The 23,917-nt window shown below is 40.3% G+C and overlaps 1 protein-coding gene across 10 annotated transcripts in view; it reads left to right on the forward strand.

Annotated features, from left to right (window-relative positions):
• Positions 1-30: 30 nt before the first annotated feature.
• tacc2 (transforming, acidic coiled-coil containing protein 2) overlaps positions 31-23,917 on the forward strand; it is a 59,812-nt gene continuing 35,925 nt past the window's right edge. For 6 of the 10 annotated variants that reach the window (XM_032552391.1, XM_032552394.1, XM_032552396.1 and 3 more), the window contains exons 1-5: positions 32-430; positions 10,057-10,274; positions 11,446-11,553; positions 13,904-19,366; positions 20,789-21,379. In XM_032552391.1, the coding sequence (XP_032408282.1) occupies positions 320-430; positions 10,057-10,274; positions 11,446-11,553; positions 13,904-19,366; positions 20,789-21,379 (6,491 nt within the window). In that variant the 5' untranslated portion in view covers positions 32-319. Of the gene's footprint in view, positions 431-1,484; positions 1,639-3,872; positions 3,974-4,892; positions 4,962-10,056; positions 10,275-11,445; positions 11,554-13,903; positions 19,367-20,788; positions 21,380-23,917 lie in introns of those variants that run through there. The other 4 variants (XM_032552392.1, XM_032552393.1, XM_032552399.1 and 1 more) reach the window with 4 other exon arrangements.

A 23,917-nucleotide genomic window follows, 5' to 3' on the forward strand; every position in this document is an offset into this window, starting at 1 on the left:
CCCTTCCTCTCCCCTCACTGAGATTTTTTTTCCCTCTGAAGCAGAGCCTTCGTCCGCTCTCCTGTGCTGTGATTTAAAGCTCAGCTGGATCTCAGACTGCAGAGAGCGTCTCCTGTTTTTTTTGTTTGTTTTTTTTTTTTATCCCTGCTTCTGGCACGTTCAGTTGATTGGAGGAAGCGTTATGTAACAGTGACTGGAGAATATATGTCACGGGAAGACCACAGGCAGTGATGCACACTCTCATACAGACCGACATGGAGGAGTGTATGAGCAAGCTTCTGCAGTGATGCTCTGGTGATGCTGAGGCTGACTGATAACGATGCAGTTCTGCAGGAAGGTGCTCTGCCAGCCGTGTAGCGCCAGGGTCACTTCACCAGAGGAGGACATGGAATACAGGATGGGGAGCTGCATCGGAATCTCACACAAGCAGGTAAACGGAGGGGGGAGGCGCCGTGTTGAATGGAGGCGTTTCATTCAGGGAGAGGCAAAGTGTGTTCTTGTGCTTGAGAATGGATGAAATCAGCAGGAAAAATGAGCTGCAGTGGATAAAAGTGAAAGGATGATGTGAGTTGCAGAGGAAAATTGGAGGGAGTGTGACACTATTTGTCAGCTCAGTTGAGCAACTAACCCCCAGTAGCAGAAAGCACCTAGAAGACAAACAAATGACAAGTATGGAGGCTGTTTGTGGGAAACAGCTGGTCAGATTCATGTTATTTATAGCGATGATGTGTAGTCTGCTCAAAGTGGCCTTTAAAGATGGCAGATAATAGAGGAAGCAGATCTGCTTCCAACCCTCTGCTGTCTCAGAGTGGAGATGAGGTTTTTGTCTGATGGCGGTGCTCTCCGAGTTTATCTCAGACGGTTTGTACTTGTGCACGTGTGTCCTTACAACTCAGTGTAAATGTGAAGTGTGGCTACAGGTGGCATGAGCACTGAAACCCCTGCAGCTTGTTTTCTGCCTTCTGGTCATGTTCTCAACTCTTGAATCTTTACGTAAACATCAGTGTGTTTTATTTGGGAGTTTATGTTGCAGACCAAAAGATAAAGTTGTGAATAATTGTGAAATAAAAGGTCAAATAAAAAAATCCATCTTTACTGTTTGTCTCCAGCTGTCACTGGGCAAGAGGCAGGATAGGTTGGCATTTTATTACGGGCGAAAACAATCATGCACTCATACCTATAAGAGGCTTAAGAGAAACTAATTAACCCAACATGCATATTTTTGGAGTGTGGAAGAAAGCAAAACAAATCACTTGAACAAAAAAAGGAGAAGTTTGGATGATTTTTCTTTCACTTCACAGCGGTTGTATTATTGAAAAGTTGAAGGGGTATGAATGAGAGTGAAGAGGCCTTATACCTACATCCTGCTGTTAAGGTTCCTGTTTATTTGCAATCCATCCACCTACAACCTCCCTCAGCAGACATGGCTACTCCAGCTCCAGTTTGGTCTCCTCCCACCGCTCCCTCCCCTCCCCACACGCTTTCTCCCCTCGTCTGCTCCTGCCCTGCGTCCAGGGCTAAAATAGCAGCAGAGAAACCGGGGTTCCTCAGGAGGCAGGACAGAAACATTAGTTTGACAGTAAACACACACCGGAGGGTCAAACCTGAGGTTTGGAAACTGTCCTATTGTTTGCAATGGTGAGTAGTTTGTAAGCTTCTTATTTTGTTATAGCATTTTTTAAAGGAAAATGGAACAAAAAGGTGATAAATGGTGCAAACTTTTGTTGCTACTTCACTTTTATTATATGCATGGATTTTATTGCTTTTCCTACAGCTATTTATGAAATACGGAGCATTAATTTAATCTACTTGTTTACACAACTGACTAAAATATACTTTTAGAAATGTTACAGCATAAAATTATGTTTTTGTAGAAAAATAAATAGAAATCTCACTCTGTTATTGTGAGAGGAGGTCAGAAACAGGGCAGAAAATCTCAAACTCACACACATGCTCCTCCATCCAAACCTTTCAGGACTCATGTTATATGACAGTGATGAGGTGAGAAGTGACCTGGCAGCGGTTGAATCATATGATTTCCCCTGTGTGCTGCCAAAACGCCTTGAAATGCCGCCGCCAGCTAAAGTGCACGCACGTTGGTGTAAAGAGGGGGGCTGAAATTACACCCCATTCACACAAATAGCAGGCAGAGCAGATGAGCTGCCACACCATTGAACAGGTGAGAATTGGGATGTGAGGATGCAGAGTAAAGAATAATTGTTGTAGAAAAACGATTGTGGAGAGGTCACTGACTCAGCTGGAGAGCATGCATGACAACCCGTGCATTAGGCTGGAATAAAGCAGTAAATATGAGACAACTCTATTTATAAAGTCTTGCACATTCAGGTCAGTGCATTCTGACTGAACACTGAGCTGGCATTCAGTCCCTGCAGCCATACAAGAAATGCAAATAAAAAGGAAATGTCAGAGAGTAAATTTACCACAGCTAAAAATGCTGCTATGTAATATCAGTCGGTGTCTGGTGACAAAGTCTGACTTACAAGGATCTAAATTGTGCATTATACTGCCCATCTTGGATTAGAGTTGCCTCCCCACCCAGACAACTCCAGCAACACTGCTGAGAGTCAATCTGTTATTTACCCTGTACGGATTACCTTATCCAGCAGTCACTGTGTCAGTGTGCTGCAGGCATCCACAATGGAAGCATGGAGCTATGGATATAGTTTGGTTGAAAGTTGCTTAAATAGCAACATGAAAAGCCACATGCTTTGCAAATACTTTGTAGACATCAACTATCTTTGGAAGACACTAATCTAACTTTATCTAAATGATAAAATTAATTCTCAATATTTTGGCGTACGATCAGGTTTTAGGCATTGTTCACAAATTTTCAGTAACGTTGATCTGGGAGCCGCTTAAGAAGCTTAACGTTAGTCTGATTGATTCTTTACAAAACCAGTTTTGATGCTTCTGGGATCTTTATCCTGTTTCAACCACTTTGTTGATTTCAACTTAAAGATAGTTCTCCCTCCTGATTATCCCATCCACTTTGTATAACACTTCACAACCACTGTTAGCAAAACAGGCTCTCGGCAGGATGCTGCCAACAGGTTGGTACAGAGTTCTTAAGTTTCAAAGTCCTAACCTTGACTCCTCCAAAAATGTTTTTTTTGTCATTGTGGTCAAATAGTTCAATCTTTTCCTTTTTTAATTATAAAACTCCAGAAGATATTTGGCTGGTCAATGAGGGAAACTGCTAATTTCTGTCAAGTTTGAAGGTGTAGATTGTAGAGTAGGTAATTCTTTCCTTGTTGGTAATCTCTCAGCCCATGGTGATGTGAAACTGGCTTCACTGTGGACAGAAGATCTGGTAATTTAACGTCTTCCAGTTCATAATTAGCTGCGGTATATCCATCTAAATTTGTGCCAGGACTTTGTTAAAATCTTTAAGTTCTGATTTTTACTGCAGATGCTCTGATTTTAGGAATGTTTTTTTATTTTTACTACACCAGAAACAATATTTCTAAAGGTAAAGGTAATTTTATTTATATAGCACATTTTCAGTAACAAGGCAATACAAAGTGCTTTACAGGAATTAAAAGGAAATACAAACAAAATAACAAACCAAAAGAAAGAGTAAAAATCTCATCTATTGATTATGATGCAACTTTTCTACTTTTTTTTAAATTCCACCACTTGCACTTTGGCCCTGCAGGCAGTCTTGGCATCAGTCTGCACTCAAATTCTCCATTCCTTCTCACCCTGTGCCCATTCAAGCTCATACCAAAGGGTCCCTAATCCTGCAAGAACATAAATCTCTAAGTGTTGAGTGGCCCACAGATCCCCAGTTTCATTCTGTCTCTGTACTGAGCACCTGAACGGTCGCACGCTGATGGTCTCTTTGTTCATAGTGTCTTTCAGCTAGCTGATGTGAGAGGCCGTTGGTCTGGGCAGTTGTGGCCCTGCACCTAGCTGAGCCATGGGGAACGAGAGCAGCACTACTGAGGCATTGGTAAGGGCAAGATTGCTACTTGCTCCCCTGCTGTGCTGCTTTACATTTCTCAAAATATTCCGAGCACAGACGACTAACAAAGCTAACTTAATTTCTGTGATCTCTAACTTTTGGATGTCTGTAACAGAAGCTTTTCTAATAAAAATTAGTATTAAAATCATGCTTTATTTCTGAACAGGCTGAAAAAAAATTCCTAAAGTTTGATTAATTACGCCACTAAAATGTGTCTACTTGCATTCTGATGTTACAGTTTTGTACTTAGAAAGAAGATCCATTGCAAAACAGTAATTTGCACATGACTGGAAGACTTTAGGTGGAGAATTTTGGATTAATATAACAGGATTAAAATAACCATTTGTTGAATGAACAGCTTATAATTAAGGTCCACACAGAGTAGACAAGATTTGGTTTAAACTCCTGTTTTCCTGATGATGTGAAGTTGATAATTGACTATTGAGTAATAGCATTTGTTTCATAATTTGTCTATGTCTTAAACTTAAATAAGGGTCTTAAAAAGTCTGAAATTTAATTTACCGAAACTTGAAGAAACCCTGGAAAAATGTAAACCAGCAGTTCTAAACTTTCTAACAACCAATTGCCTTGGAAATAAAACCTTGTGTTACCTGCTGTAAAAAGATCTTGTTTTGTAGTAAAATTGGAACACATAGTACTATAAAACATTCTTACTAAATATTTAGCTTATGTTTAAAATCACAAAATACAGAAATTCATTGTTTTTGTGTACCACTAAGGGAGGCTCAGGCACCACCAATGCTAATCGTGACTCAGTTTAAAAAACATGGATGTAGAACAAAAACAGTTGTTAAACTATTGAAGAACTTAATAACTCCAGCTTCTCTTAGTTGCCCATTTGAGCTGCTTTCCCCCTTTTGGTGAACCGTCTTGTTCCCCGTTACAGCCAGAAGAGGGCGCTCCAGAAAATGTGGTTCTGTTTCCACCCAGAGAGAACCAAACTGAAACCCTGCAGGTACACAATATGTTTGAATGCTTCTCATTTTGAAAGCATTTAGCATCAGTTCATAGAGGTAAGATAATTAGAGTGCTTGTTGCTGTTAACACCGCTAATTATGCTACAGTGCTTTGCCGGTTTGGTCCACAGAGAGAAAACTGACCATGCTGTGTAACCTCTGAATTTGTGCATTTGTTCGATATCCTTGGAAGCAGGTGGTTTGACTTAACACATGTTTTGTTATTAATTACTTAGATGTTTTTTTTTATTGTATATGATGTCTAATTCAAATAGTCACATTTTATTATGTCCCTTACTGTAACCTGTAGAGACCTGAACGGAATACAAACAAATAACAGTCCTCCAAACCCTACATTGTCAATAAACCAACAAGACTAGATGTAAGCTCTCAGTTTACTCAGCTGTGCACAGCAAAGCTATTTGTGGGGATAATACTGATTGTCAGTTTCAAAAGAAGATTAAAGGTGAAGTAATAGATTTGATACTGGTGTGTGAGTGTTTAGTACAGCAGGAATTTTGCTTTCCAGCTTGTGTAAATTGGGGAGATTTTTTTTTTTTTTTTTTTACAGCCAAAAATATTTTTAAAGAGCTAAATTTGCATTTCAATTAGTAAGTGTAGAAAACATTCAATGACTGTCTTCGAGAAGTTGACTGGCAGTGCGCAGCAACAAGTTTAGAAGTCAGCATTATGTTATTCTAATTTTAGCCCTTTTAATGCCATTACTCGGGTATATCTTGATAGTGAAAACTGACCTGTTATTATCTTACATTGCTAATAGTAGCTAGCCTGGTTACTGAGGATATCAATTAGAAATCCCACTGGCTTCTAAACTAGAAACGGGAGCTGAGCTCACTATAAGTAGTCATCACCACTTGTTCCTGGTTCATTCTCTCAATTATCTTTTCTTTGTTTCACTTTTGAGAAGTTTCTTACAAATCAAACATCAACATGCTTGAATGACTCGTCTTTTTGGTTGTTTACATCTACCATGGTTTGACTCTGGAGTACATTCTGGTCCCCTTTAAAGGCTTCACTGCATGCCCAACCTTTGGCCTGATTCTTAGCATTCACCTGCAAAGGCATGGGAGATACGGTATGATGAGAATGAAAGAAGGAAGCCGGGGGCAGGATTAGTTATAGAAAGATGGGAGAAAGGAAGCAGGATTGTAGTTGGGAGGAGGGAACAAAAAGAGAAGAGAGAAAGCAGAGGGGAAGAGTTTACAGTAGATGGGGGAGGAGAACACGTAGCACTTCCCTGTGACCAGCCCACTCAAGCCAGTTACTGTCTCAGCAGCGAGGGGCTCTGTGTTTGTCAGTGCGGGCTAGTGTAGTGTTTCTACTCTTCACACACACTCTGCAAGATACAGAGGCGGCTTATGGAAATTTAGCAGGGGAGCGGCAGCAGCTGAGCAGGAGGAGGAGGAACTTAGCTGAGTCAGTGCAGGAGAGAAGAGGGGACGTCAGCAGCATGTGTTGCAGCATGTTTCAGTGCCACTGTCTACCTCCCATCAAAACACACAGTCCTGCAGAGGCTGCCCACACTGTGAGCATGACACAGGGATAGCAGAGGAGCTGCACTGTAGAGTCACCTTCAGCACAGCGAGGCGCATTGCTGGGTAAGTGCAGCACTCACTTTCATAACAGGAGGAAACTCCTCTTTTTCTCCTCTTAACAGGAGTCATGTGTGGGCCATTAAAGTTTTTTAAGCACATGACATGCTGGATTAACGTGACGTACCACATGGCGGAGATTTCCAGGCGACTTCAGCCTGGTTTCTGTTTTGTTCTTGTGGGTTCATTAGTATCAGCAACCCCCCTGTGTGGTGTTGAAATAAGGACTGTGGTTTTCCACCTCACTGACCCTTCTGGTGACCTTTAAAGGACCAGTAAGCAGGTGAATCATTGTTGGCTGTAAACTTTTCTAAGCGTGGGGGGGGCTTCTTTTCATACAGGCTTATCATTGCATTACGTGCAGGTGCATGTCTTTTATTAATCTGATTATGCAACAACAATACAGAAAATAGAACCAGCAGTTCTATTTTCCACAGGCATTCAAAGTGACACTCCTGCCGGTTCACTTTTTCATTCAATTCCTTTTATTCCCTTTTGTGTTTTTGTCTTTTTTTAAAGAAGGACTGCAGAGACCAGCTAAACTAAAACATGTAAAAACAGATTTATATGGCAGTTTTCTTGACAGTTTTTTTGCAAATATTTCCATGAGTGCATGAGAAATCTTGAATATTTGCTCTTGTTCTGAATGTGTTGAGCGTGGCAAGATCTCTGTTGCATTGACAAAGGTGAGCTCCTGAATCTCACACAACTGTAAGTGTTAATCTGATTTCAGCATCTGTGTTCAGTTAGTAAACCACTCAATTGTGCAGACAAGCGTTTGTAATGAAGCCAAACTTTTCTGTATGTTTCACATGGAGGCATGTTTTCTACGTACAGCTGTTTATACCCAACGTGTTCATACCAGTTGAACTTTTAATTTTTTTTTTCTCATTACAATCACAAACACGTATTTCAATCAGACATTTCCCCATTACTTTATATTTCTGTTGGATACTTATGAGGTGGAAGCTAAATTGTACATGAATTACAATCTAAATTTATATTCACTTCCTTTTTTAAAAATCATCTCAAAATGAAATCCAGTGTAGCCGATTTCCTTTATAAGTCACAAGATAGCAGAGTTAATTTGTTTGTAATGGAATTCCTATGGTGAAACTTGGCATAGGTTGCATCATGCTGTGGGGATTTGTTTCTTTAGTAGAGACAGGGAAGCTGATCAAAGTTGAATGGAGGATGGATAGAGCTAAATCCATGCTAATTCTGGAAATAAAACTTGCTAAAGGTTACAGAAGTATTGTATTTTCTAGTTCTAAGAATGTAGCCACAATTGTTAGATTAATGTACATGTATGTTAGTATGGCCTAGTCAAAGTGAAGACCTAAATCCTATATAGAATCTGTGTGCAAAGACACGGATGTTAATGTTTGTCCTTCCAACCTGACTGAGATTAAAATATTTTTCAAACATGAGAAGGTGAACATGTAAGAAACATGTTTTCCTTCCACTACACAGTTATGCACTACTTTGTGTTTGTTAATTATATGAAACTCCACTAAAACACATTGAAGTTCGAGGTTTTAGCATCACAAAATGTGGAAAAGTTCCAGGCTTTTGCCAGGCAGCATGGATTAAAGAAATAACACTAAAACTTAAGAAACAGGTCATACACTAATGTTGTAAAAACATGGTTATGAAGTTCTTTCAGTTCTGCACATTTCTGTATGTGCTTACACAAGCACACTTTATCATGCTCCCACACCTGCATGCCACAGTCTTAAAAAAACAAAAAACAAAGAAAGATCCATGAAATGAGAGTAAACTTTCCAGGCTCCATTAACTGGAAGCAGCTCCATGAGGGAGAAATTCCACTGAATTGTGACGGTTGAGTGTTTAGATGCTATGAGGGCGACATTGCCTCAACACGACGACACTGCCAAGTGTTGTGTGTGTGTTTATGTGTGTCTGTGATTGGACTGTTTCCCAGTCAGACTGACAGAAATCCTGACAAAATTCAAGATTTTCTCAAAGTTTGACTGGTGGAGTTTTAAGTTCCTGAAGCAAAAGGACAAACTATTTTCTGTGTAATGGTTATAGACAGTGTCTGTTGTGCTTTACACCATCTGGAAAGACTGGTTCTGTCATCTGTGAACAGACTTGTCTGCTTGGTAAATTATTTTTGAAGCCTTACAAAAGAAATGTACTCCCTTGTGATATGTGTTTTAGATGGACAGCTGCAGGCTGTAATAATCACCTACTTTATTTTATGCATTTAATGGTTGTACTTTCAAAGCCCAAGAGCAGCAAAGCATGAAGGAAGCTGCAGATGTAAAGTCTAGACAGTGAGGTTGGAGTTTTGGCTTTGAAGCTGGAGATACTGTTGTCAAGTCATGATTGATCTGAATACCATCCATCTATCCATCTTGGGTTGCAGCTAACGATTATTTCAATAATCGATTATTAAATTGAATATTCTGACAATTAATACATTAATTGGATAAAGAAATTGGTACATTGTGTAGATTTTTCATTTAACCGCTTAATCGTTTTTATACAATATTAGAAATATTTCACAGGGTGCAAATAAACAATCAATTCAATTCCTTTTTAAATAACAAAACGAACATTTCTATTGCCTAATAAGCTACAACCGCATTCCTTGAGTAGATCAGTGTAAGGCTGATCTACTTAATAGAAGAGTTCTTTGTCTTTTGTTTTTTGTTTTTTATACAGAATTTGGACCAGGTGAAGCTAAAGCTATGCCACTTATGGATTTCTGGGTAGAACATATTTAGAGACTAAGAAGTTTTTTGTATCATAAATGCAAAATATGTATATGTTTTTGACTGTTTTGGCTTAATTATTGCTCTGACTGTGTTGTTCTTTCAGAGTCTGTGTACTTCAGTTAACGATTAATTAACTGATTACTAAATTACGTGATGCTTATTTCAGTAACTGATTTATCATGATTCATCTGATTAATCATTACAGCCCTACATCCATCTGTCCATCAGTTTGTATATCCATTTGTGGCTTATCTATCTTATTTGGGTTGTTTTTGTGTGCATAGGCAAAGATGACATTTCATGCAATTAAGTATAGTCAGTTTGATAACAAAGCCAGACTGAACACAGCAGATAAGAGATCAGTTGAGATCAGTTATCGTTCTGCTAGCTTGTTATCAGACAAGCTGACAGCAACACACAAGGTAAGAATCGGTTGGTAACTGATGTTAGGCTGGTATATTCCTGCATCAACATAAGAAAAGCAGATCTAATATGTGTTTAGTGATTGGACAGACTCCAGATAATCTGCTGTGACTTTGCTGTACCAGCTGTTTGCTTAATAGTTTAACACATGGGTGGAGTTATTTGATCACATGTTGTGTCTGAACATTAATCTCTGGGTGTTCCCTACGTTTGCTTTCAAAATGCTCAGGCTTGTTTAACTACATGCTGCAGTATGTTTTGCGCATGTGCTGGAGGTTGCAGCGCACCAACATGATGTCTCCACTGTCTCACAGACTGAAGGAGAGAGTCTGAGTGGACGGGACAACCAGGCTCTGCTGACCGAAGCCTCCACCTACCAACCAGTGCTCCTAGAGGTCCCAGTCATCACTGGAGTGGAGGAGGGCAGCGGATCTGCAGACCAGGAGGACCAGGAGGAGCTTGAGTTTCCTCATGATCTGCTGCCCAGTTTGGATTTCAGCAGCGAGTTGAACATCTGGGAGTCTTCACTGGGGTATGTAGAAACTTGTCCTTGCCCACAGCTGTTTTTTCACCTCAGAGGAAATTACAGATGTTTTTATCTCTCAGGCTAATGAATAAATCATACGAAACTTTAACTTACATACAAAAACTTTCTTTTTGTTCAAAAACAAATAAACATCCTCTCTCACTTTGACTGGTTTTGCGGTGGAAGCATGTAGCTTTGCTTCTAGCTAAAAAAGTTATTGTGTGCAGCTTTTTAATGAATATTATATTTATTAAGGAAAAAAAGTTATTCCAGTCACCCTGTTCCTAAATAAAACACAATAACTTGTAGTAATATCCCTGCTGGGTACAACTGACAATTAAACATTTGTGATAACGAGCAGTGAATCTTTTACGTCACTGTGCAGGAACAAATGTCTTAATTTAGCCTTACTGGAAAGTTCTCAAGAAGGATGTCATGCCACAGCATTTCAGTCAGATCTAAGAGTAGACTTTGAGTAGGCCACTCCAGAACTTTCTGTGTGAATACAGTAATAACCTTACAGTGAGAAAGCTGGGGTTTCAAACGAGCATCAAAGACTAGAAAAGCGACATCAAGGATTTTTTTTTGGTATTGGGACCTCCATAAGGTGAGAAACATACAAACGACAATAAGGTTTAATCAAAGGTGAACAGATTCTAGTTTGACCTTCTAGAAACATTTACTTCATTTATGAAAACAGAACAGAGGCTGGATTTTACTTTTCTTAAAAATATTAAAATTTCTCCTCTTGCTTGTGAGAAAATTATTTCTAACAACCAGGTGAAGTTTCAACCAATCCTCACAAGAGGCTCCAGTCCCTTGCTGAGGTGACAAAGTATACTGCAAGTAACCCTGTGATTATATTAATTACTATAGAAAAGTTTATCTAATAAAATACGTTCAGTTCATAAAGAAGCATTTCATTAAAAATATTTACACCACTGAGGCCAAGTTGGGTCAAGTAATTGCCAAAATTCTATTGTTGGGAAATAAAATAACTTTGTCTAATGATGCACTGGTTATAAACAATACCATATGTTCCTTTATTTAATCAGGTAAACCCCGTTGAGATCTAGATCTCATTTTCAATGAGCAATGTGCAAGTTATCCGGAGGTGAAAGTTAACTCGATAATGATCTGTGTGTCTCCATGTTTGCTTTTATGGACCTGTCAGCAGAGCTCATTCTAGCTCCGATGGGAGAAAATGTGAGCAGGTGAACCCCCTGCTGGTGGGCCTGCAGCATCACATGAATGTCGGTGGACCACTGCAAGTTTTAGACAGAAGGTAGCACATGATTCGGCATGCGTCTCTGCCATGGGACTGTGGTTAGCTGTAAATGAGATCATAGCATTATAAATCAGGGCGCTTGGGCTTAATCTAATGTTTCTAACTCATGCTTGATTGCAATGATGTCGCTGTTGTGATGCTGCCGGTTGAGGCAGGTTTTATTTTGATTTGTGGTGATTAATTTCCTCATGATAAAGTGGCTTATCTGTGAACACTTTTTTTTCATGATCTGCATCAAGACTTTAATGTTTTACTGAAAATCTCACACCCTGCTGCTGTATAGATAATGTTTGACTTGATAATTTAACAGCTCAAACTCCAAAAAGAGAAGTATGGTAGACAGTGATCCAGCTCTTTATTGCCTACTCACTGCAGACTTATTAGTCTGAAGATGGATTGCTGTTTGAGACATTTGCTTTGTTCAGGCAGCAGCAGGAATCATTTTGATGCCTGCCAGCTGGAAACACTGGAGTTTTTTTTTTACTGCTCTGCCCTTTAGTGCAAAGTGCCAAGAGAATTAGATACAGGCTTGAATGGCAGGTTGGTTAGTGAGCAGCATGCTGGAAGAGATTTTGTGTTTACAAGAATACAAGGAGTGCAATCACAGCTGACGGATGAAGGGAATAATAATGATTTTCCTCCACCTAAACTTTACTGCAGACTAAACACAAACAACTGGTTTGGTTTCTGTGGATTGGCATGAGAGAAGTTTGTTTTTAAAGCTGTTTTATTGTCAGTTGGTTTTGGTATAGAGTTGAAAAATTTTTTAAAAAATGTAATGTTTCAACACACGATGAAACCCAAACAGAATAAGCAAGAAGAATGAGGGCAAATAACTATGACACAACCTGGTATTTCCTGTACTTCTAATTAAAAGCTAAGCAGGGACTCAGGTATTTCATCTGTCTGGCTGAAAAGTCTCCTAAAACGAGAAACATAGTTTTGACGTTTTGACAAGAAGCAACCTATTTACAGTTTTCTAGCAGTTTTCTTTCAAGGTTAATACACTACTTCTGATGTAAAGTTCAGCCTGGAATAAAGTCTTAAGTCTTAAACAGTTTCCTTCCTGTGTTACCCTGGCCGAAGATTTTACTTTTGTTCTCATCTGACACCTTTTTTCTTCCACATGTTTGCTGTGTCCTACTTGGCTTGTGGCAGACATTTTTCATAACAGTCTCATTAGTGGAGTGCACAACTAATAGAGATCTTTCTCGCCTGAGCTATGGATCTCTGCCTCTCCCCTAAGCTATCCTGGGCCTCTTGTCTACTTCTCTGCTTAATGCTCCTCCGACTGACTCATCGGTTTAGTTGTACAGTCATTTTCTTTGTAGCTATGTAGTTGTGCTCTTCCTTTTTAGATGGCTTATTAAAAAGTGAGATGAGCAAAACTCAGGACACTGCATATAATGCAACAATAATTTTAAATAAGGCTAATAAATAATACATTCATATGAATGTACCCACCCTTGCTCATTCAAGTGTTTTTGTTTAAAGCCATCTTTAAAGCCATTTTAACTAGTAATATAAGCTTCTTTCTAAAGTATTGATACACCTTTCCACTTTTTGTTCTCTTACCATCTCAAATCCCAATTTATTTAACAGGTTTTTTTTAATGTAAAGCAACTACTCTCACACATGGTGAAACTTTGCCTAATGTGTCACAGTGTGTTTAAGTAGCAGCCATAATGAAGTGAAGATACATCTTAACAAGTTATAGAAAATACAATTTCCTTTCAAGCCTGTTATATTTTTTTGCTTCCGCTGACTTCCTGTTTAACACCTCACCCATAATATAGCATTCACACCGAAAAGTGTTATGATTCTGATTCATATGCTGATCTAAAAAAGATTAGATTTTTTTTGTTTTTGTTAGTGACGTCTAGTCCATATAGATCTCTGTTGACAAATTTAAATTTCACTGCGACTACCTGCCAGAAGCATGTCTGCATGAATCCAGGGTGAACATGAACAAAAATGGCAGTTTCAGTGTGAATTCCTGAATGTGTTTGAATTAACAGCTTCATGAAACTTTAATGTTGCACATCTTTAAATAGCGAGACACTAAGGATCAGTGAGAACTGATTTAATGAAGTTAATTAGAAATAGTTTGTTCTCTGGTCTGTTTGTAAAAAGATGTTGCATGTTCTATAACTCCCATAATATTAAAAACAGCTGATATTCAGTTCTTGCTCAGGAAGGGCCATCCCAAGATGCTTGACGTGCAACTGGGTGTTGTGTTTGCTGAGCATGGACTTCTGCTCTGCCAATAGCAATGCTCGACGGCATCGTGGAATGAGCAGCTGTCTGTCTGTCTCGTCCTAATCGTGTCACCCTGCCCTCATCTCAGGCCAGATGGCACCCAGCCAGCAATCCCAGATGTCCATTCTTCACCTCAGCCGGGACCCCTGACACCTTCCCCAACCAACTTCTTGGACCAGGAACTCCAAATGGCCTTCCAAGAATGCGAAGAACAAATGGCGTCGCTGGGCATGCTGTCTTCTAAGGAGTCTGGAATGACTCAGGATGTAGTAGGGAAGGCAACCAATGAGGGGATGGTTAATGAGTCCAGCAAATCGTTCTCACCACTTCCAGTTGCAGTGCAGCCAGAACATAGCAACGGGGCCCTTGGAAACGAGAGTACACATGGAAACAGTGAGGCAGCACACAGTCAAATGGATACAGTTGTGTTTAGTTTTAGGGATTACATTCTAGGAAAGGAGAATAACTCTAGGAAAACAGAGATGGAAAATAAAGTAGAAGCAAATCAGAGCATGGAGAAATGTTCAGAGCTTAAGTCAAAAATGGAGATGAATGAACAAGAGGAGAAATCAGATACAAATAAGGAATCTCCAAAAGAACAGAGAGACTTAAAGACTTTAAATGAACAAGTTGGAGTGAGTGTCACTACTGAGATAAACAGCTCAAATAATTTTGATACAGAGATTAAAGAAGAAAGCCCAAGAGGAATACCAGAGGCTACAGATGAGTCAAATGGTTTAGATGTAACTGCATCAGGATCAAAAAAAGAAACAGACAAGCAAAGGGAGGATAATCAGTTAAGATCAAAATCTGAGAAACAAGTTGGACCGAACAAAGAAGCAAAGAAAAAGAAACACAAGACAAAGAAGAAGATAGAAAAGAGTGCCCAGAGTGACCAGGAAGCAAAGACAGAGCTTTGGCAGTCCGAAACTGAAAAACAGGCTCTGTCACTATCATATGTTGGTACTCACACAGATTTAGCAGAAAATGCTACGTCTGTGTTGAAGCTAGACTCTGAGCTTCTGACTTGTGGGGAAGAGACTGATTACAAGCAACAGCTGAGTCCCGTGGGAATGCAAAAGTCTTCCCCTCAAAGCAGTCTGGATCATCTTACTGCCTCAGCCTGTTCACCTGACTCCATGCAGTCCCTTTCACAGGGGACCCATCAGTCAGAGAATCACAACAATATGAATATGAGTAATGATCAGAGCTCAGAGTGTGAGCAACATGTAACTGAAGGAGAAAATGGCATCCACAGTACACCAGCAACAAATCTCCAAACTGCAGCTACCAGACAAGGTGATTCTAGTGAAAAGGGATGGAATGCACAGAGACAGGAGGCTATAGTTACTTCAGAAACAAAAATACCCACAGCAGAGGATCAGAGCGTACTCTCCAACAGCAGAACTTGTGTGGGAGACGGTTGTGTGGAGAGCGGCCTTGGAAATGCAGTAATAGTGGTTAATACGTTGCCACTGACAACACCCACACTGTCAGAAGTGATAGAAAACGAGGGAGAGGGAGAAAGTGTGAGCCGTGATCTACAGGATACGGTGGCTACTGTAGCAGTTGCAGAGAGTGAAGAAGGAGCAGGAGAAGGCAAACTGGATGGAAGAGCAGACTATCCTGCCTCTGCGGATGTAAAAAGAGACAAACTCCAGGAGAGCCCCCACCTCGTCTCATTAATCTGCTCACAAGGAAATTGCACGCTTCCATTCTCGGCCAAAGAGGGGGAGACTGAATGTGAGGAAAGCTGCAGCAGCAAAATGCCACACAACTTGGCTGAGGCTGAAATTAAGGAACCGAGAGAGGCGTGCATTCACAGCACAGACACAGCGATCTCACCAGCTGAGGAGACGGACGCTGAAAAGGAGCTGCTATTCTCCACAGGCTGTACGAATACCTTTGGTCTTGATTTCCAGGATCACAGTGGTGCACATTTAGAAAGATCGGAAGAGGGAGGGGAAGGAAGAGGAGGGGAGGTAGGAGAAAAAGGAGGGCTTGCTGGAGAGAACAATTTACCGAGCCAGCTGAAAGGCTCTGCTGGAGGGGTGTCATCAGTCAAGACGGGAGCGAGTCCGCCCAGTGATGTTGCCGAGTCACAGTTGAAGTCACCGTGCTGGGCTGAGCCGATCGCTACCATTCCAGAGGGCTCTGAAGAGGAGCGTTTCTATCACAAGCAGCATGACGTGACAGTTTTACCTCTTCCCTCTTACTCTGAGCAGCAGCAGAGCTCCAGCAATACAGACGCTGAGATAAAGACTGAACCAATACAAGAACTGGTTTCAGAGGAAGCACTGTCTTTGGAACAACCTTGTCAGATATCAATCATCGCGGAAAGGAACTGCAACTGCATCGTCCAGCCTTTTACCTCACCTCAGCCTTTGAATACATCACAGCGAAGTGAGCAAAAAGCAAGATCGGATCAACAGGTTGGACCTTGTAGCATTGAAGAGAAAACACCTGAAAGTACAGCCAATACCCAGAGTGAGAGTGGTAGTCCCAAGATGACTGGAAGAGGAGTCCTTCTGTGCACCAGCAGTGGAGGTAACAGAGTTCACTTTGCTGATGATGTTAATTTTAAGCTCAGCTCCTCTGAGACTCTTACAAACATGCCAGTTCTAGGTTTGGACTGTGCTTCTTTGCCTCCATTGACTGTTCATGAGACGTTGCACCATCCTGTGACAGAGGCCAGTTATACCTTCCCCAATCACCTCAGCTTTGATATGCCAGAAAACTCCACAAGTACAGGTTTGATGAAGGATGAAGAAGAAATGCATGGTTCAAATGAGGTTCAAGAAAAACGAATGGCGATTTTGGGTGAAGGCGACACTAACAAAATTGCCTTAGATCATGATCACCATGAAAAAAATGCTATACACTTACAGGAAATGGCCGAAGCTGAGGGATGCTCAAAACAACTTTTCTCTCCCACTGAGGGAAAACAGATGGGTAAGGAAGAACATGACATTGACAGTGATACTCAAAATTCAGGTGAGACTAAACGCCTGCAGGAAGTTTTATCTTCAAAACACGATGCTCCTGTGACCCTTGAAGAAAAAGAAGTGAACCAGCATAATGCATCTGAAGCCGACCCCTCAACATGCTCTGGATCAAAACCTCTAGAGCCCACCTCTCAGCCTTCCTGTTTAGATGAAACCCCTCAAACTGGACCAGTCATTACTGATGTCATGGGGTCTACTGAGGTACTCATGGGTGGTTTTACTGGTTTGACAAAGGAAGAGACTGGCTCTGTCAGCAACTCACCCATTACATTACAGCCTCCTGGACCAATGATGAGTCACCTGGAGTTTATTACCGACTGCGATGTCTCTTTTCCAGAGAACATAGGTACCCGCAGTACTGATGAGGACTGCACCAGCATCTCCAGAGAGGTGGCATGCAATCAGGGTGGTGAAATGAGCCAGATGCCTTTAGTAGAGAATCTGAATCACAGTAGTGCCACTTTGAGAACAGATGAAACCTGTCAGGAGCTGAAGGATAGAGATTGTGCTGAGCACTCTGATGATGAACTCCTGATATCTTGCACCAAGAATTTGAATAATCCTTGTTCACAAGTGGAAAATTTGACTGTTGCAGCCCAGACTTCAGCTGCAGATGATGTACTGTCAAAGGAAAAATCTGGTAATATAATGCCAACATGTCTCGATAAGCCAGATTCTACTACTATTGAAACATCTAACAGAGATGACCTAGCATGTGTCAACTACCCTACTAATGAGACATATGTTAACACTGAAAATGATAGTATGGGGGAAAAAAAGAAACTAAAAGAAGACATAGCCATGGATAATCAAGAGGAAGCAGCAGATAACAAAATGCAGCAGACAGGAAAGACAGACCCAACATTGCAGCAGCAGTATAATGGACCAGATAAAGAGGCTGTTTTTATGGGAGCAGCAGTTCTGCAGCCACAATGTAAACACAATATGGAGACTGAATCACCGCCAACAGAAATACCAAACGAAGAAGAAAGCAATAAGAGCTTTCCATCTAAATGTGGAAGTAAAACTTCCTCAACTTCCAGCAGAACATCTGAAAGATTTTTACCTCCTGAGTTGGAGTCCAACACTGAAACTCAGACTGTTTATGACCAGAGTTTGCGACAAATTGTGACAGCAGTGCTGGAATGTAGCTCTGACACTGACACTGCACCAGATCTGAGCCCAGCTTTTGGCCAATCGCAGGACTTGCAAGATCTAAACAGTTTTGCTCAAGAACCAAAGCAAAGGGAGCAGTGTCTGGGATCCACACATTCCACAGAGGAGATGTCAGGTGGAACCGCTGACAGCAAAGAAAAGATTTCCAATTGGACTCAACCTGCAGGTCCAGAGGAGGGAGACTGCTCTGATCAGAGTTTGTTTGAATCAGTCAACAAGGATGAGTTGTTTAGATTTGCAGTGAAAGAAGAGGTGCCATCTGGCTTTTCTGTGGATTTAAATGGAAGTGAAAATGGTGCAGATGGAAAAGCATCAGTTGACTCAGGGTTAGTAACTGTTTGCTCTCAAGTATTTAAGATTGGACAGAGATTAGATGTGAATAAAGACCCTGGGTTAGAGCTAGATGAGTCAAACAGAAACACAAAGCCAGAACAAACAACTAACATGGACCAGCACAGAACATGTGAAATGTTAAAAAACAGTGCTGCATCTATTGAGTTTGCTTCGACTTCAGCTAGCCAACACTCAGTTTCATCAAAAGTCAGCACAGACAGTCAAGACACTCATATTTCAAGTTCAAACCAAGCTAATGAAGTTTATCCGAAGGGGTTTAGCACACAGCAAAATGTTTGGGAAGCAGAAACTAGGAAAGAGGACTTTAGTGCTGCCTCAGCTAAAGAAAGCCAATGGGGTGACATTAAGGATGCAGAGCTGCAAAGTTGCAATAAAACCTCTGACACAGACAGCAGCCAAGTAGTACAAGCAGCCATAAAAAGCTCTAATGATGAGGAAATCCCAAAAGAAATCAAGGCAGGTTTGGTAGAGAATAGGGAACAGAAGGGGGTGCAAGTAGCTGATAGTGATGAAAATGCAGGAAAGCAAGTGATTTTAAATTTAAATGATAAAGAAAGTGGAACAGAATCAGAGTCCAGTCTCTTTAACAATGACGTGCCACAGAGCAGCATAGAAACCCCTGCTTGTCCCTCAGAAGGGGGCGTTAGCTGTGCTAGGGAAACTGAAATAGACGGTAGTGTGATAGATAAAAGAAGTACTGATGCCATCATCATCCCATCTGTTGTTACTTCGACCACCATCCCGTCTCCTAATGAGTCAGAGAAACGCCATGATCAAGTGGCATTTTCAGAACCCCATGATAGTGCTGAGGTAAAGCCCCCTGCCACTGCTTCTCGGCGTGATGCAAAACCTCTTGAAAAGACTCCCGTCTGCTCCTCTCTTGTTGAGCAAAAAGTTTTAGAGAGTCCTGATCCAGAGCAAGGATCCCAGGAACCAGAAACAAACTGGATTCAAGCCCTAAAAGACGCTGCATCCCTCTCTCAGAGCGAACAAGTGAATACACAAGATGCCTTGAGGTAAACACAATAGCATGCTCATACAGTTTTTAAAATTGTTCTAAGGGGATCATATTAGTTGGTAGTTTGGATTTGGATTTATTGTGGTCAGATTCTGTCAAAGGTATTCATAGTTCTGGTTCCCGTACCTGTAGCTGACAGATAGTATTTCTTAGTACATATGTAGAGACGTAGAAGGCTAAAGTCACATTGTGATCACTGGGAGGCATCATTAGACAGATTTGGATACTGGACTTCAGCTGTGGGTAGTTCTTCAGTTCATCTGTATAGAACAGGTCAGACAGACGACACCATGCTGAAGTTTGCATTATATTCACGTTCTCTGCAAAAAAAAAAAAAAAAACAAAACCCCCACAAAAACCTTAAACTAATTTGTTCTACCTTTGATCTGACTAAAATTCAAAGTCAAAGATATTTACAATTGTTAAGCCTAATGAATGAAAATTCAAAGGAAGGACATTTTTACAACCGAAAGAAGTTTTTGCTAAGGAAGTGAAGATAATATAATTATCACCGACAACAAGCTATATTTTAATCAACTCAAGCAAGACCAGAGCTATTGGATTTATTCTGATGTTTGTTTTGACTGTCGACAAAACAGTCTGAAAGACAAATTAAAAATGCATCCTAAATCCAATCTTCACTGATGGAATGGTAATCAGATAGTTAGGGAATCTGTTAATTGTGAATAATAATCCTTACTATGTTCTTAATATCGTTTTGTTTTGATTAAAACCACATATCAACACTTTTTAATTAATTATGTTATTTTTATTTCATTCATTTTGTGTCCACCTCATTTTGAAAATTTTGTTAAATAAGATAAGATAATTTTATTAGTCTCCGATAGGAGAAATTTGTCTTGCAGTGGCAAAACTGCAATACAACAATAAAAACTCATCCAAGAGGAGCCATTTAATAAATGGCTAAAGTTGTTTAAAACCTCAGCTCCAGGAAACTATTACTGATAATATCATCATGGAGCATCACAACAAAACAAATCTGAAGTATTCCTTTACTGTCTTTGAATTCAGGCAGACAATTTTTTAAAAAATCATTTCTGTTTTTAAATTGACATCACAGTAACACCCTGTCCAGGCCTTGTTTGGAGTGCTATTGAGGAGAGCATCGTGACAATGAATATGAATGAGGATGTAAACACAGAGCTGCACTTTGTGTTTGAATTGAGTCATATGACTGCTGGTTGAACTCTAATGAAAGTAAAGCAGCCCATTATGTTCAAAAGGATGACATCAGCTGTGACATCTCCAGGGAGACAACGAGCCTTTTCTCACACAAACACACCGTCAACATTTCTGTGTACACAACCTTCACAAACCCACGCAAACTTGTCATTTGTTTGGACTTTTGCTGTCAAGCAACAGCTCCATTAACCCTTTTCTTCTATTCTTCTTTTCCCAGACCACTCCCATCTCTGGAGTCTCCTCAGGTTGAGTTTGTAACTCCCACTGAGGAGATTCCTTCTGCACTGATATCAGACAAGGTGATCCTTCCACCAGAGGAAGCAGAGGAAAATGCAGCTCAAAGCTCATGTCCGAGTGCTGTGAAGAGGCCAGATGATCTTCCTAAACCTTTAGAGAAGGTGGATCTTCCTGAACCAATAAAATATTTGGCAGATCTGACCTCGAAGGCTGAACTCCCAGGAGAATCATCCAAAAAATCAAAACCTTTGGAACAAGAATCATCTCAAAAGTTGTTTGACAGGAAGTCTGTTTTAGAAGCAACAGAGCACACTAAAGTCCTAAAACCTGCTCAAGAGACAGAAGAGATTCTAGCCAGAAATGAGGTAGAAGTCAGAGAAACACCAAATTTAGAAGATTTACAACCAAACGAGCCAAGAACGGAGACTCTACAACAGCAGCAGCAGCTTTTAGAAGAGCCAGAAGAAAAACCCATCGAGGTCCCACCTGTGGAGCCATTCAGGGTCCCTGTTGAGAAAACTGAGGTGCCAGAAACAGTCGAACATCCCTTCACAGAGCTACAGAACAGTGGGTAAGCTGATATTAAAAATTAAGCTATAAGTCAGTAGCTTAATTGTTTTTGTAAGTCTAATATTTAAAAATATAATTCATCAGATAAACAAGACGTGATTTGTAGTCCAGTAATCTGATCCATGATATTTTCCTATAGGCACCAACCAACGACTGCTCCTCTAGTACTTAGTTAGGATCTGGAGCATAGAAACATACCTTTTAATATATTTAGGTGAATAAAACCTCATGAATTTTATAGGCTATCTAATTTTTTCCGAGAATGAATAACATTGTATTTCTTTACAATTTTTTAGACACAATCCATAACTTCTATTCTGTTTTGCAAATTAGTACATCTCATAGGGTTTTTTAATTTCAGCCCCTTTCCTTTCCTGCCTTTTATGTGTTTAAAATGAATTTGTTTTGCTCTCAGAGCCTCGGAGGGTGTCTGGTTGGGTTCTTCTGTCGGCAGCGGTTTCACCGTGTCTGATCAAACCAATTAGCAGGAGCCTTGTCAGTCTGTTCTGCCTCTGAGGCCATTGTTGTTTTTAGTTCAGCTTCTATGTGACTCGTCTGGTTTCACTTTTTAAATTATTTTATGAGTTCTTAGTTCACCAAGTTAATTGTTTTCTGCTTTTTTGTTGAAAAGATTCAGCACTTTAACGTTTCATCCACAGACTTCAATGTATTTTATTGGGATTGTAGTGCAGAACAGTGAAGTAGAAATTAACAGTGTTTATAAATAAGTTTAAGTGCAAAATACCCATGTAATCAATCCCTTTACCCTGACATCCATAATTAAAACTCAGCACATTCAGTTACATTAGAAGTCAACTTATTATCAAATTAAGTTCACATTGGTGCAAGACAAGCCAGGAATTCATAAAGAGAAGCTGGTCAGAGTAATTAGGAAGGTGGGTGGAGCTACAAATGGGCCAATACTGGAAGAAAACCTGTTTGAGTTTGGGAAAAGATTTTAGACTGGTGCGAAACATTTATTGTCCAGCTGGACAGCACATTTAGACAAAAAGCTAGGGCTACAATAAAATGGGTTAGATTAAAACAGTCATGTGTTCATATTACTCAGTCAAACTCTGGACCTAAATCCAAATGAAGATCAAAAATTAACACTCATTGACCCATTTCATTAAATATATCTGATTTTGAGCTATTTTAGAGAGGAGAATGGTCAAAAACTTTAATTTCTCCACAAAATTGATAAACCCCAAAGGTGCTTCTACAAACTGGCTTGGGATTGGAGGGTCTGGGAGAGGTTACTGAAAACAGATGTATGCCACACTTTTCAGATTTTTAAAGTTCATATATCATTTTTCTTTCACTTCACAACTACGCACTGCTTTTAGTTGTTCTTTCACATTAAAAAATAATTTAAAATTTTGTTATAAGAGCAAATACTATACACTTAATAGGGTGTGAATACAAGTAAAACAAATCAGTGTAAACATGCAGGGATATTTCTATTGATTTTGTGTTATTCATTCTTTTTTTCTACCAACTACCTTCTCATTCATGTTTCCTATGCGCCGCCTGTTGCATGCCGAAGAGGCGATTACATGCCGGAGCAGCACTTGCTGCCTGTCAGTCTCGGCATTTGTCCCATCATAGACCCACAACTTCTCTCAGAGAAAGAATAACGGTGATATACACTCCCATATGTCAGCGATAGATAAGGTTACACATGCAAACATGCGGCAGACAAAAATATGACTGCCTAGCCAATGATGTGTGTGTGAGGTTGGGCATATGTTGTATTTTCCTCCGCCCCCGAAGGCTAACATAGCTGTCAGTTCTGCTCAGTCTGTGCGGCTTTGTGAGCTGAAGCCTGCAGTGGGAGGAATTTGGGCAGGACACAGTCCCACTGAAGTCATTTTCACAGAGCGCACAGGAACAAAAGCCAGGCTTCAGAGAAACACTTGAGCGTGTGTGAGAGTGAGCGACGGAGTCACAGAGGAGGAGGTGTAGTCACAGGTTCTCCTGTTTGTGGAGTAAAGAAGAAACTGAGTGTTCAATCTTAAAGTTATATTTTCTGTGATGAATCCTTTCCACAGCTGAAATCTGGGATTTCTGGGTGAGTTTGACAGAGAGCTGCCGCTGTTTTGTTTTTGGTTGTTTTTTTGTAGAACAAGTGTGTTGGTACTTAAATCCTTCCAGGTGGACGCAGCAGATGGTCTGGAGGTAACTTGTGCTAATTACTCTGTGCCACTGTTGACCCCAGCAGATGGGCAGAGGGGCGGGACAGACAGAGAAATGACAGTATGGAAGGATTTTGTGGAGTGAAGTTGAGCATAGAGTTTGCTGCCTCCCATTTAAGAAAGTCGACAAGTATCAGCATGTTATGCTTCCGCCTCTGACGACTGGATGAGAGTTTATCTGTAATTTACAGAAACTGGAAAGCTGTTTAACTTGATCCTGAATGTTTTCTCTTGAAATATGTCTGGAGTGATCAACTGCTGTATCTGTAGTGTATTTTTGGAGGTTACTAAGGAAATTTAAAGAGCTGCTTTCAGTTTGAACCCAAAGTACTTTTGAAAATTGT

Source organism: Xiphophorus hellerii, chromosome 22 (assembly GCF_003331165.1).
Source record: "Xiphophorus hellerii strain 12219 chromosome 22, Xiphophorus_hellerii-4.1, whole genome shotgun sequence".
NCBI lineage: Eukaryota > Metazoa > Chordata > Actinopteri > Cyprinodontiformes > Poeciliidae > Xiphophorus > Xiphophorus hellerii.